Source organism: Acomys minous, assembly GCF_964271855.1.
Source record: "Acomys minous genome assembly, chromosome: 1".
In the NCBI taxonomy this organism is placed as follows: domain Eukaryota; kingdom Metazoa; phylum Chordata; class Mammalia; order Rodentia; family Muridae; genus Acomys; species Acomys minous.
The window spans coordinates 623,847-639,556 of NC_140483.1; the positions used below are offsets into that span (position 1 = coordinate 623,847).

The 15,710-nt window shown below is 39.1% G+C and overlaps 1 protein-coding gene across 3 annotated transcripts in view; it reads left to right on the forward strand.

Annotated features, from left to right (window-relative positions):
- CR1L (complement C3b/C4b receptor 1 like) overlaps nucleotides 1-15,710 on the forward strand; it is a 50,462-nt gene that overhangs the window by 29,292 nt on the left and 5,460 nt on the right. For 2 of the 3 annotated variants that reach the window (XR_014781479.1, XM_084794278.1), the window contains exons 8-10: nucleotides 7,726-7,911; nucleotides 10,194-10,217; nucleotides 11,461-11,536. Coding sequence is in view for 2 of the 3 variants with exons in the window: in XM_084794278.1 (XP_084650404.1) it covers nucleotides 7,726-7,911; nucleotides 10,194-10,217; nucleotides 11,461-11,536 (286 nt within the window). In the remaining variant the exon portion in view is untranslated. Of the gene's footprint in view, nucleotides 1-7,725; nucleotides 7,912-10,193; nucleotides 10,218-11,460; nucleotides 11,537-13,638; nucleotides 13,667-15,710 lie in introns of those variants that run through there. The other variant, XM_084794279.1, reaches the window with a different exon arrangement.

Sequence of the window (15,710 nt, forward strand, 5' to 3'; positions counted from 1 at the left end):
AAAGTTTTGCTTTTGAACCTCTTTGATCGGCTTCCACCGTTCTGCCTTCTGTGTTTAGTGTGATTCTTCCTATGTAGTTTTTCCTAGCTTAGGAAAGATTTGGATGAGTTTCTTTGCCTTTCCTTTTTCTTGTTAACTTGTGTTTTTCTGTTTTGCCATCAATATGCAATCACCAATTCTTATTTATTTGATAATATACGTGTATAGAGCAAACATTCACTTAGATTATCTGCCTTATTTTCATCTGCACTGGAATTGCAATAGTGAGCTAATTTTCTTGTCTCCATATTATTTCAAGTTAATTAGGGAGACAAACAAGAACCAAATTAATTAGATACTGTACAGATAATAGATCAGAGACTAGGTAATAGAGCAGAGGAATATGAGAACAAGGGAAAATTAGGTGAACACATCAGACTGAATAGGCAAGGTAAGATTCTTAAAGTCTCAACATAAGCCTACAAAATATGCTGAAATATTGAGAAACAGGATTAAAAAGAAAATCTCATATGAAAAATCATTACTTCTCTTACTTGTTTTATTAAAAATTTCCAAAGATTGGACAGTACCTTTTAAATTTATTTATTCATTTGTGTTTTTGTTTAATGTGTATGGGTGTTTTGCCCACATGTATGTCAGTGTGCCATGTGCATACCTTTGGACATAGAGGCCAGAAGAGGTTGTCAGAGGTGCTGGGACTAGAGTCACAAATGGGAAGACACCGTAAGAGTTCTGGTTTGAACCCAGATCCTCTGAATGAACAGCCAGTGCTTATAACCTCAGAGCTGTCTCGGCAGTACCAGTGTTTTTTATTTTTAACAATAAAATTTAAGTCTCTTACAGGCCGTAGACATATACTTCATAAGTTGTGTGTTTATTTGAATTACTTAGAAAAGCTTGGCTTTTTCTTTTCTTACTTCTATATCTTTTCCTAAGCATGCTTTCCTAACATTTTAGACTCTGTCTGCAATTTCCTTTTCTCCCTGAGACTATGTGTCTGTCCGTGGCTGACCTCCATTTTGTTGTTGTTGCTCAGTTTCCCTCTTTTTTCCTTTCCCTTCCACTGTAGGCAGCTGCTGATACAGCTTGCATGCTCTGGATTTTTTTCTTTTTCAAAGTCTAAAACATTGTCCTCAAGCTTTAAAAATGAATAAATAAAACAGTTGATCTTACGAACATCTTTAGTAGCTAGAAATTTACATGAGCGTCTTATGGTGCTTTTCATAGTAAAGCTCTCTAAGAACACACCATATATAAAAATCCTTGCTCTTCAGGAAGCTGTCTGTGGAAGCGGTGTGGCCGATGGCCGTCCCCCACAGTGCACTGGGGCTCTCTGACAAGGCCTCCGTTTTCTTCTGCTCATTGTGTAACTGCTGTGATAATGAGACTGACGTCAGTGAGTCGCTAAGGAAAGATCTCATTCCTTTAAGGTGTTTCATATACATGAAATGCACTTTAGAAATATGTCCTAAGAGCGTAAGCTCCTTTGAGGATAAAGATCTGTCAGTACTCTTCCCCGTTTCTTCTTGTCACTGGTAAAAGGCTAATTCGAGTAACACTTATAATCAAGTAAGTGGTCAATAAATATATTTAGTAAATGAGTTATTCTTCTGAATGGGTAGTCTTCTTTAAAGATTTGAGTATATAGTCAAAGATCAAATTTCTGTTATTCAGAAAACACAACTATCTGGAACATAGAAATATTTCTTAGACTTTTGCAGTAACTGTTGAGATCTCATGTCATACTGTCCATCCTAGTAACCACTGTTATCTCCTTAGCATTTAAGCTGCACAAACAGATTACAGAATATCTGTGGTGAAAACTCAAAATATTAGAGCTTTCACCTTCTTTCCAGAAATCTTTTGGCCAAGCCCCCTAGCCGTCTTTAACGGGAGACACAGGAGTGCTTTGGAGATACTTCCTACTGGAAAAGCGGTATCTTACATGTGTAACTCTAACCCAGATGGGAATATACCCTTTTTTCCTCACTGGGGAGAGCACTCTCAGTTGTATAAGCGATGCTCAAGGGAATGGGATTTGGAGCAGCCCTGCACCTTGCTGTGAGTTTCTAGGTCAGAGGCATTCCCTAATCTCAGGTGATGCAGAATATGTTAACTAGGCCCTCATATTTGTATAATTACTCCATGGGAGGCTTTTAGTGCTGTGACTAATCTGGATAGTCAGTAGTAAGGAGCTTCAGACCCTCTGGACTCAGGAGTGTGCTGAGACTTTACCTCCCTGTTCTTAACAATTGAATAAGTAAAATGAAAAGGCTAGAATGTCATTTTATCTCCTCTATTATACTTGAACATTTGTGCTAGTCAACTTTTTCATTACTGTAATAAATATCTAAACTGCTGGGCATGGTGGTGCACTTCTGTAATCCTAGCACTTGGGGAGGCAGAGGCAGGGAGCCCTCTTGAGTTCAAAGCCAGCCTGGTCTACAAGGGAAATCCAGGACAGCCAAGGTTACACAGACAAACCGTGTCTTGAAAACCAAAAAAAATAAATAAATAATTAAACATAAACATCTAAATTAACCCAACTTATAAGGAAAAGAGTTTATTCGGTTTATGGATGTGTAGATTTCAGTCTGTGGTCAGTTCTCCCCACTGCTTTGTGATGGAGACAGTAGGGAGGGTGTGGTACTACAAACTGTTCACCTCATGGTGGAAGAAGTAACAGGGAAGAGGTAAAGACCACAACCCCTCACCTTCCATAGTACACTCCTAATGACCTACCAGCCCACCTCTAAACGGTACCACTACTTCCCAGTAGTGCTTGCACTGGGACCAAGTCTGTAGCACATATGTGTTGGGGACCTTCCATATTCAAAACTTGCCACTCTTTACATATGATTCTCCAACTCCCTGGACTTAGGAGAGCATGTCTCCAAATTACAATGTCCTGCAGGCCTGTTGTTTTCATAGGATGTCAGTCACACCCAGGAATCCCACGTGGGAAGCACAGTCCTAACAAAGAGAATGACATTTCACCTGGAAAAGAAGTAATTTACCATTGTGAGCCTGCCTATGAATTTCCTGGGGCTGCTTCTCTGTGCTGCACAATGTAGGAAGACCAGAGTGCTGCGTCCTCCATATGTGCAGACGGCTAGATTCTCGTCTGTTTGTTAAATCACCCTCTTTGACCCTAACATGGCATGCTTAGTCCGTTTTTTTCTCCACTTTCCCAGGCCATCTTCCTAAAGGACATATACTGTCCCCTCTGATCTTCAGTTTGGGGCCGAAGTGTCTTTGTTTGTGGTGAAGGGTGAGTGTGACCCAGAATAGAGATCAGAGATGAAATGCTAGAGAGTGATTACAAAAAGAAGGTCCCAAGTAGGCAGACTCTGGAAGGATCATTTCAAAATGAGAGCGGGGACTTTGTAACACTAGTGTCAGGATACAAAGAGAACGCGTAGAACTCAATGTCAAGTATAAACACAGACACTTTTGGACTTTTTATTGGAGCTAGAACTAAATGGATAGTTATTGAAGATAAAAGGATTCTTGATAAATAAGACAAAAATGTACGCAGTAATAAAGGTAGAAACGGATTGTTTCAGGCACATAAAGCCAATCAGTAGTAAAACTGCAGGATATGGATACATAGATTCAGTCCAGTCATACGTCTTCTCAGGAATCACGTGGCCACTGGCAGTGTGTTTGGTTCAGGATCACATGGCCACTGGCAGTGTGTTTGGTGGAGTTTAGTTATTAGGTATTTATGAGTCCATTGTTGTTGGTAGCAGATTCTACAGATCTGTAAAAAGCAGCAAGACTGGGAAAGAAAGCGGTTATCTTAATAGTTTTAAGGCAGCTACCATTTATGATTTTTTTAAAATTCCAGAACAACTACAGATTTCAGGGTAATAGAACCCAACAGTAGGCGGGCATCCAGGATGGCAAACACTCACACAGTTCTTTCTAGTGCCTGTTATCGTCCCAAATATGTGCCCGTCTTCTAACCTGCAGATGAGAACAAGTGAAATGGCAGCTGTGGAGGAGAAGGGCTCTGAGAGTGCTGGCTCTTGCTCTCCTCGGGCGTCTGCTCAGGGCCACAGATGGTCTGGAGTTGGTGTGACAGTTGAGCACACCAGCCCTAACCCTGTTGGCAGTAACAAAATTTAGATTTAACTGGCCTCTGAGTTCCTGCCAGGTACTAAATTCAGATCCCAAATGAGATAAGACTTAGCTAGGCCTATACCAGAACCAAATCCTCCTTAGGCTGATGTGAGGAAGCTGAGCATCTGTCAGTGAGAAAGGCAAAAGGAGGGATGAAAGACTTTGTTTACCAGCTGATCCTTGCATCCCCTGCTTTAGGATCCACTAGTCATGGTGTCTCAGCTGGAACAAAAAGCCTTTGGAGCAGCACTGTTCCTGCATGGGAGCATGAGCAGAAAGAATAACTTACCATGCAGCCTAGACTTCACTCCTGATTTCCCTCCCAGTGTGTCTTTCCTCATAGGATTACTTGTTGTCGGCATCTTTACTAAGCTATTATTTGCTGGAAGAATTTCAAAGGATGCCTTATGAAACATGTGTTTGTGGTATGGCTTATCAACACATGGTATGTTAATGTTGAGTTTTGTAGGGTATATGTAGCTGGTATAAAAGTATACAAATTATAGCTCTGCATTGTAGTTATTAGTTTTATCATCAGGGGCTGGTCTCTTTTAAAGTGTCATGGTCTTTTATTTCCCCACTGATCTATTTGTTAAGCCTCTATGCTATTCTTTGGTATTTGCTGACAAAGCTTCCTGTGTCATGACTTTACGTGTGGAAAGAGCAACCAAGAGTCAGAGTCAGAGTCATCCATATTTTCATGGAGTTAGTTTCCTAGTTGGGAAACAGATAGTGAATAAGAAAATAAATATACTTTAAAAATTACAGTACATAAATAGCATAATAAATCGTGATGTGTAGTAAATATATGTATTTATGACACAGGAAGTGGGGGTACTAAGCCAGTCTTTGACATGATGGGAGACCCTTTATTTCCAAACCATCTGCTTACAAAAATCACTAAGGATCCAGAAATCTGTAAATAGATTATTACTAGTTTATCTTATTTATATTTACTAAAGCAAAGCAAGCCAATTTTTAAAATCCCCTTTTCCTGTTGATTATAAAATGTTCATTACGAATAAGACTTGTTAAAATACATTGCTAGATATATATTTGTTTGATTTTATGTTTGGTTGGGTTTTGTTTTGTTTTGTTTCTTTTTTTTTTTTCTTTGTCTTGGTTTGGGGTTTTTTTTGTTGTTGTTGTTGTTGTTTGTTTATTTTTTTGAGATAAGATTTCTCTGTGTAGCCTTGGCTATCCTAGACTCACTTTGTAGACTAGGCTGGCCTCGAACTCACAGAGATTCGCTTGCCTCTGCCTCCCAAATGCTGGGATTACAGGTGTGTGCTACCATGCCTGGTTCGATTTGTATGTTTCATGTTGAAAGTTTATAGGATTATTCAATCCACAAGAAAATTGAACCTAAGCAGAGACACATAAGACTGACAGTAAATATATGTCAACTGATTTGTTTTTGAAACAAGGTCTCGTACTCTAAAACCATCTGATCTGGTATAAGACAAATCTTTGCAGTTAGTAATGTAGTCTGATGGCAGTATTGTGTGTTTGGTGCGGAGCCACCAAGAAACATTTACTTTGCTAAAGATGATATTGTGTGCTTAGACAGGGCTCCCTTAAACTTAGTGTCCATGTGACCAAAGCGTCACCTGTCCTCAGTCTTGTAAACAAGACTCTTAATATCTCCAGCATAAAGTAGGCAATTGAATGGTTGCTTAAAACAAACAAACAACCTACTTCAAAGTCCATTAAAAATGTAGCTTCCAGCCCCAGTCACTGAGCCACCACAAAGGACTCAGCTGCCTCCTCCTCAAGACCCCTCAAGGCCCCTTTGCTGATGCAAGAAAGGGTGGTGACCTGCTTCCTGTTTCCTGCTGGCACTGAGGGTTGTATCCATATAAGAATTCAACAGAGAAACTACAAGAAGACCCTTACTACTGTCCAAGGGATCACTGATGATTATGATAAAAAACAAAAAACGAGTGAAGTCATTTAAGAAATTTGCCAGCAATGGAGCTGTAACTGAGCATCCAAAATATGGAGAATAATTGAGCTACAGGTCCTGGTAGCGACTGAGCCGGCTAAGCATGGCCAGGGTTAGGCTCTGAAGCTTAAGCGAGGATGTCCTTGCAATGAGTAGACTTTCCCTTCTGTCCCTTGTCACAAGTGTAAATCTGCTTTTAACCTGGACTAGTGTAACTCCTTCATGCAATAAACTGAAAAGAGCCCCCAACCCCCTACCCCCCACCCCCCCAAAAAGCTTTCTAGGTGCTTTAGGACTACTGTCTCCTGGGTGTTTAGAATAACTCCAGCAGCCAGGTGCGGTGTCTCATGCCTTTAATCCCAGGACTCAGGGAGGCAGAGGCAGGCTGTGAGTTCGAGGCCAGCCTAGTCTACAAAGCAAGGACAGCCAAGGGTATACAGGAAAACTCTGTTTCGAAAAACACAAAACAAAACAAAAATTATTAAACTCTATCTTAGGTTAGATCTCATTTCCTTCTTAGCAAAAAATTTAAAGATCCAAAACTAAAAATGTCCCAGGCACAAATACTATCATCATATTAGTTATTTTGATTGAAATTAATAGAACTTAAAGCCGTCACCATCTTTGTGGAAAATTTTTTTCCATATTTTCCAACTGTCATCAATTGAAAGTATATAGTTACTTTTCTGGGAGATTTATCTATCATTTATTTATATACCATTAGTATAATTCACTTTGTCTAACCAATAAAGTATGCTTTATACCAGTGCCTTTCCATCTGTCATACTAACAAAATCACCTAAAATGTTGCTAAAATTATGTTTCTTAACGCCATGGACTCAGAAATGCCACTTTACCTTGCTGACCTCTCTAGAGAGAAATATGCTTTAAGCAAACATTGAAACAATTAAAACAGAAAAGGAGGCTTTACTTTAAGTTGAAGAAGGTATTGATACCTGGAAAGAAAAAGAAAGGAATATAAAGGGTGAATCAAATAAAATAAAATAAATTAAATAGAAAGGTGATATGCAAAATTAGAATAATAAGTTACTGATTTCTTTGTTGTATATACAAAAACAGGCTAGAAGCATTTACTTACTCTAGAGCAAAAATACCAGTATCTGTTGTATACCTAGAGAGTTAACATGAAATTACTAAATATTTTTAAGGTTTGGTCCACATGGACCCAGGGCTAAAACGTGTTTATCCTAACTTACCTTTCTAAATATTTCCTGTGACATAGTTGATAATCACAAATGTCCCATGTTCCCTTACTGTACACAAGAAATGGAAGTCAGAAAAATTTAAAGCATAAGAAGTTTGCAGAGGTGATAATCTTTTTTTTAATGTTTGTTTATTTATTTTATGTATGCGTGCTTTATCTGCATGTACACCTGAATGCCAAAAGAAGGCATTAGATCATATTATAGATGGTTGTGAACCACCATATGGTTGCTGGGAGTTGAGCTAAGGTTCTCTGTAAGAGCAGACAGTGCTCTTAAACACTGAGTCCTCTCTCCAGCGCTGACAATAATTCTTTATTGAAAATATGCCCCATTTTGTAGAGGGCAAAATTTAGGGTTATAGATGTTTCTGTAATTGCAATTTCAATTAACTACAAAATACTGATTTCCTTGTGCTTTTAATAATTGCAGCAGTGACATGCACCATCCCCCAGAATGTGAGTGGAATCCAGAGGAGCTTGGTAATGAAAAACCCGTATTCCTATGGAGCTAACGTAACCATGGAGTGTGACCACGGGTATACCTTAGAGGGCAGCTCTCATAGCCAGTGCCAGTCAGATGGCAGCTGGTTTCCTCCTCTGGCCAAATGTGTATCTCGTAAGTACAAGATGGCGGGAATGGAACACTCCCCAGGGTGGTTACTGACTTCCCAGTTATCTGTCTGCTCTGGTATCCACTGTGATGGGCTGTTACGATGTGTAGTGGTGAGGGTGCTGACAGTGTGCACTCTCAAGATTTGACAAGTTGGAATATTGGTAAAATTACTTGAGAAAGTCTTACTACAGGAGTCTTTTGAAAGATTTTCTGAAGGGATATCCTTTGCATACAAAGGCAGGAAAATAACCTTAGTTACTAAAGACCAAGAAACGGGGCTGGAGTAAATCAATTCATTGTGGTAAACATTATCTTTTCAACTTTCATTTTCCACCTATATATCTCTCAGTGATAATCCCAGAATTTGTCTAAGTCTAGTGAACTGTTTGTCTTGTCATTCCCTCACAAATTTCTTTTCTTTGTCTACAAAGTATAAAAGTATCTCGCTTAGGTTATTTATCTAATGAAGGGCTAAGTTTGTGAGTAGCGTTAGTAAAAGTGGAATGTTCTTTGTGTTCTTTAGCCTTGCATAACCAATCAGTCCAAACAAGGTACCTGCTTAAAATTTTAAGAGGAGATGATAGGGGGACTTCTTTTCCTCAGCACTAGTTAGTAGGCAATAAAACACAAACCACCAGAAGGCTCACAGCACGGAAGCGGCCCCCTCCTTTCTGTCTTCCCAGCCTGCCATCTCTCCTGTCATCCTACCATCGCATGCATCATAGAGGTTTCCTTACGGCCTGAGAGCCAAGCGAGCACATTGTGTGTGCAGTAGGCCTTTGCGACCTGTTTGCAAGAAGTGCCTTCCACACTGCAGATAGCTGTAGGCCACTTCTCTGACTATTGTAGCTGAAGGAGTTTCATTTAATATAGTGAACACACTGAAATTTGGAAATCATGTTTCTCTGAGTTGCCTCTGCTGGAAACTGGAGGGTGTTGGGGCTTGCACACATCAAGGAATAGCCGAGCAGAATTACAGAGAATAACTTCTTGGGGCCGGTGTCACTCCATAGTAGATCACTTGCCTCTCATGTTCAAGGCCATGGATTCCATCCCCAGTACCACAGAATGCTGTAGTAACAAGTAACAATACCTAAGTGCTGGGCTTTTTCCTCCCTGCCTGTTCAAGCTCTTATTCGTAATACTGGTTATGTACTAAGATTTTTCAAGATTCATTTTTACATCTAATTCTTTCAATGTATTCAATATAATTATGAATAATAATATCTCTAAATTATAAACTTGATACTTCCTTAGTATGAAACTATGTGCATTTCTTTGGCAAAAGTTAATGGGTTAACAGCCTTTAGGGTATTGAAGATCTGGCTGGGGCAGGAAGAAAGTTCAGACATCTAGGGAAAGAGCACTACAGATATTAATTCAAAACAAATATGAAGTAATAACAGCAAATATAAATAAGTTAAAATTGATATTAGTGAAATAAAAGTTTTTATAAATAAAAATAATTGTCTTATTAATATAACAAAGAAGACTTCATAAAAGTTATTAAATAATGCAGTTAGCATTTCAAGATAGGTTAGGACCTTTTTTTATTTTTAAATACATACATGATATATAGAGTTAAAGTTGTATAGATTTTGTAGTATATTTATCAGGCAACTTGAGCTTGGGATGTAGCTGAGTTGTAAACCATGTGTTTATCAGCAGGCACAAAACCCAACCTTTCTTTTTAATTGGAGATAAAGTTATTGGTTTTTTTCCATACAGTTTATTCTAATCAAGATTTCTTGTCCCTTATCTAGATCCGCTCTACCTCTCTACCCAACTCTACAACTTCTTTTTATTTTTCTTTAAAAACAAATAGACATAAGGAACTGAATAGAACAAAACAAACAAAAAGAATACAGATGCACACCTACGCAGAAAGCCCATAAAATCAGAAACCATAATGTATAAATGCAAAAGACCAGTGAAGTGTTTTTGTTTTTAATGCCCAGACTATTCAATGTGAGACTAAACAAACTAACCAAACAAGAAAACCCTCCTCCAACACCACTGGGTTCATTTTGAGTTCGCCTGTCTATTCCTGGGCACAGGGCCTGCCCTTGAATGTAGTTTGTATACCTAGTGAAACTCCACTGGAAAAAACTAATTTTTCCTTTGTGAGCTGTTGTCATTGGAGACGGCTTCCTGCTTAGTGGTAGGAGATCATGTTCACTTCCCTTCTCAGGGCTGGTACCCCATGTAGCTTGGACCCATGCAGACTTTGGCGTGCTACCACATTATGTATTGGTAACATTTCTCTGGCTTTTTCTCTCTTTCAGGCTCAAATGGAGCTCTCATAGCTGGTAAGTCCTATGGTGGGTTTACTGAGAAATTCTAATATCTTTTCCATAAGTACCTACTTAGAATAAATGATATGTAAAAAGAAGTCAAAATATCTTTTAAGTTCAATTAAAATTAGTGTAAGTTTAAGGCAGCAGTTTTCAACCTGTGGGTCGTGACCTGCTGGAGGTAGACGGACCCTTTCATAGGAGTCACCTCAGGAAAATGTAGGTATTTACACTATGATTCATAACTAGCAAAAGTACAGTTATAAAGTAGCAACAAAAATAATTTTATAGCTGGGGGTCATCACAGCGTGAGGAACTGGTTTAAAGGGTCACAGCGTTGGGGAAGCTGAGAACCACTGGTGTAGGGTACCATGAGATTGGCATCTTCATTCACACAGAGGGAGCTCATGAGTCCCCTGAGTGAGTAATCGTTCCTCACTGTCAGCAACTCTTTATTGTAACATGGTGAGAGAAGCAATTCCATCTTTACTTTGTACCCAGATCCTGATAGTTTGTACTGTTAATGCCATAAGAGCATCATGTGAGTGAATCTTGTATCTGGAGTTAGAAGGATACTGTCTTCACGTTTGTTTCTATCACTGTGAGTAGATACTATGACAATAGCAAACCAGGAGCTCTTGTGTTAGCTACTACTCTAGGGTGTAGTCCATGATTGTGGGGAAGTCAAGGTGGCAGGAACTTGGAACAGCCACTCACATCCACAGTGAAGAGCCATTCTCCATTCTTGTGTTGTTCTTGATCCCTTGTCTGAGAATGATGCCACTTACACAGTATGTGTTTATAGGGCAGAGAGTGTCACCTTAATAAATGTAATTAAGGTACCTCCCTCAGACATATCCATAGGCCAACCATAGCTAGATAATTCCTTACCGAGACTCTCTTCTCAAGTGATTCTGAACTGTTTCAAGTTGATCAGTTAGCCAACACAAATTGATTTATACAGAGTTTGATACCGAGGAGATTTCTATCGCAGCCTGTCTCATTAAAGACTTGGGAAGCTGTGTGTGTTGAACCCAGCAGCACCATTGCTATGAAGGGCTGTTGTTGGGAAGAAGCTTACAGAATGTTCTGGTCATAGCTACAGTACTGTTGTTATAGGGCTAATGTTCTAGATTAAAACCTGGGTAGAGAAGAACCTGGGGTAAAGTTATATGTAAAAGGACCATTGGATTAGCTGTTAAGACAGAGATTAAAACCTTTGTGTTGTGTTTTTCATTTATTTTGCTTTCCTGTTTAGGAATTATCTTTGGGATTATCTTCTTCGTTTTATTCATCTTTGTTTCTTGTTGGATGATTATGAAATATAAAAAACGGTGAGTATAGCCACATTCTCCAAAAACCTGTAGTAGGGAGCTCTGGCCTACTCCTATATCTAACATTTTGATGGTTTAGACAGGATAGCCATGAGTTTGAGGCTTATTTGAAAGACAGAATAATACCCTGGCTCAAACAAAACAAAACAAAAATAGTTTGGGAAGGTAGCTTAGTGGTTAAAGTACTTGGACAGCAAGTATGAGAACCAAAGTTTGGATTCCCAGCACCCATTTAATGTCAGGTAGACATAGTGGCTTTCCCATAATTCCAGTGCTCAGAAGGTAGAGACAGTGGAGACCCTGGGACAAGTTGACTAGTCAGACCTGCCATATAAGTTTGCTCTGGGTTTTCATGACCACGTGTCTGTGGAGTAAGGTAGAAAACAATAGAGAAAGAATCCTAACACATACATCACATACATACTCCCTCACACATGTAAATATGTATATGTGCATGCATGCACACACACAGAATATAAAGGAAAAGTTAAATCTGTAAATTTGTTTTCCTTCTTTTGGAATGCAAAGTGAATTAAAAGAAAGCTCAGTTTTCTGTGAGTTTATAGGCCTTGTTGTTTCTATTGTTGTTGATATCCACCTTTAATCCATGGTGGTCTGTTATTTTGAGGTCCATTTGCTTGGAAAATCTTTTTCTAACTTTTTACTCTGAGGTAATGCCTATCTTTGATGCTGAGGTATGTTTCTTCTATGCAGCAGAAGGTTGGAGTCTGATTTACATCCATTCTGTTAGTCTGTGTCTTTTTATTGGGGAATTGAGTCCATTGATACTGAGAGATATCAATGACCAATGATTATTAAATTCCTGTTATTTTGTTGTTGTTGTTGTTGGTGGTGGTGGTGGTGGTGGTAATAGTAGTAACAATATTAGTAGTGTGTGCTTCCTTCCTTTAGTTTTGCTGTTGTGATATTTATTTCCTGTGTTTCCTACCCCCCCCCCATGTTTATGGCTGTAGTTAATGTCCTTGGAGTGGAGTTTTCCTCATAGTACCTTCTGTATGGCTAGACTTGTGGGTAAATATTGCTTAAATTTGACTTTATCATGGAATATCTTGTTTTCTCCATCTATGGTGATTGAAAGTTTTGCTGGGTATAGTCTGGGCTGGCATCTGTGGTATCTTAGAGTTTGTGAGACATCTCTCCAGATCCTTCTGGCTTTCAGAGTCTCCATTGAGAAAGCAGATGTAATTCTAATAGGTTTACCTCTATATGCCACTTGGCCTTTTTCCATTGCAGGCTTTAATATTCTTTATTTGTTCTGTATGTTTAGTGTTTTGGCCACTATGTGGCAAGGGGACTTTGTTTGTTTGTTTGTTTGTTTTTAGTCCAATCTATTTTGTGTTCTATATAAGCGTTTTGTACCTTTGTATGCATGTCTTTCCTTAGGTTAGGAAATTTTTCTTTTATGATTTTGTTGAACATATTTTCTGGGCCTTTGAGCTGGGGTTATTCTTTATTATTCTTAGGTTTGATCTTTTTATTGTGTCCAAGATATCTTAGTATTTTGTGTCAGGAAGTTTTAGATTTAACATTTTCTTTGATCCATTTCTTCTATTGTATCCTCAATGCCTGAGATTCTCTCTTCCATCTCTCATATTGTTAGTCATGCTTAGATCCTGTTCACTCACCTAGATTTTTCATTTCCAGAATTCTCTCAGTGTTTTCTTTATTGCTTCTATTTCAATTTTCAGATTTTGAACAGTTTTATTCATTTTTTTCAACTGTTTTTTCTTGGCTTTCTTAACTTTCTTTAATGTATTTATTCATTTCCTGTAATCTTTTGTCTGTCTTTCCTTGATTTCTTTAAGGGATTTATTTCATCTTTAAGGACCTCTGTCATCATAAAGTTGGCATTAAGCTTGTGTTCTTACACTTCAGCTGTGTTGAAATATTCAGGGCTTGCTGTAATAGGCTGGCTGGGCCCTGGTGGTGATACACTGCCTTGGTTGTTGATTGGGTTCTTAAACTGGCATCCAGGCATCTGGGTTTGGGGTGATTAAAGGTCGAGGTGCCAATTTCTAAGTTTGTCTTTGTTGGGTGGGTATTTTATTCCTTTGTTTCTGTTTCTTCCCTGGTCTTTGCAGGAGTGGCCTGTAATTGAGCAGAGAGACTCTACCTGAGTTGGGGACTGGACATCTGATCCAGCAGGGAGTCTCCATCCAAGTTGAACATCGTCATGAGGAGGAGTGGAGAGATTGGGGATGAGGGGGAGCACGGAGAGAGTGAGGGGGAGCACAGAGAGTGGGGGGAGCACAGGGAGTGAAGGATCCCCTGGTGTGCAGCCTACCTGGAGTTCTGATGGTCTGTGTGGCCCTTGTTTGAGCACTTTTGTTTGTATTGAGAGAGTGGGGATGGTCTGTGGGCAGGCGGGCTACCTGAACTTCTAGAGGCCATTGTGGCCCTCTGATGGAGCAGGGAGCTTCTGCAGGAGTTGTGGCAAGAATATAAAAATGAATGTTTTATTATTATTATTAATCCATCTTAATGGCTTCTTATTTTTATATAGTACTCCATCCAGATTCCTGTAAGAATAACCATAAATTTCAGCATGGTTTTTATAAAATGCTTTAGCATTTATTATTTTCCTTTGTCCTCTAAGCAACACTTTAAATTATCATTCAAAAAAATCTTGGAACACTCTCCCCATCCCCTTTTCTTTATTTTTTTTCTTTTCTTTTCTTTTCTTTTCTTTTTTTTGTGTGTGTGTGTATGTGTGTGTGTGAGAGTGTGTGTCTATTTCTTTGTGTGTCCTGGACTCATTTTGTAGAAATCTTGATGTCTTTATGATGCTTTCTAAATCTAGTTCAGAGTCACCAAAATCATTCAGCATCCAGAACTATTTTAATAGTTCAATAATTTAGATATTACAAGATCTAAATTATTACCTTTTTTAGAATATTTCCTCTTTACAGTATTCTCCCTGCACTACACATCACTGGATTTCTCTCAGTTACTCCTACATATCAAATCACGGTCTTTCTTCTTCTTTCTCTAGTATGTTACTGCAATATTTGAAAACATGTAGTAGAGGATCGGTAAGCCAGTGTTTTTCTCCTGTACATCCTGACAGTTTACTGCGTGTTTACTTGGCAGTTTGTGATGTGTAGTAAGTTGTGCGCTGATCACAGAGGAATAGTGCTGTGTCCATCTCTCCAGTCAGAGCGGTTCACCTTGTCCTTTTGTTACTAACCATGCACATGTCCACACAGAACAGCCTTCTGATCTACTCAGAGAGAGACCATACCTTCCTTGGTGTGATACTACAACTAACAGAACTCTCAGAGACATTATCTACAAAAGCGCTTTCCTCTGTACTAGGGCTAGCAACCAACCGGAAGGGCATTCGGGTCCTAACCCAGCGTCATGTGCCACTCATCACCTGTGCACTCTTCCCGACATGGTTTGTGTTACTATGACATCACATCGCTGTTCTCTATCCGCAGTCTTCCACTGGCTTTCCATGTGTTAGAGACCCTGGCCTGTGGTTCATGGTCATCCTCTGGGTTGTACATGCTTCTGTCGATCTCTGAGGGTAAAGAGTTGAGTGGTGAGGAGTAGTGGTGAGTGAGTTAACTGTACTTTCACTCTTACCTCTAATACCAACTCACAGATAATCCAGTACATAAGTTTTGGTATTTATGTTATATAAAGTATGTGCTAAGTAACCCCGGGAGACACAGTGCAGCTTTTCTGGTGAAAGCCTGGGGCTTGTCATCAGACCTGAGTGCATTGTCAGGCACCAGCTATGACTCCTTGGACAAAACCCTGACCCTTGGACTTTATCTCCCTTACCTATCAAATAATAGCTCCTATTGTACTGAACACAGTCCTATGCATATAATGAATGCCAGAACGTGTTAGTTTGCTGGTCTTATTAGTTTACTGATCTTAAAATAAATTAGATATTTTCTTCTTCTGTAAATTATTATATCTAGTCATCGCTATAATCTGAAGGCCTTTCGTTCCAGAATTATCAGAGATACCAAAACCTTTGGACATTCAAATACCTTCCATTAAAAAAAAAGGGTAACACTTTGCCGGGAGCTCCTTTATGTCTTAATTGTCTCTATGTTGCATGTGATAATATAATACAGTGATAACTCTGTGTAAATATTTTTAAACTACATAGTTATACTGTGTGGTTTAGAGGAAATGG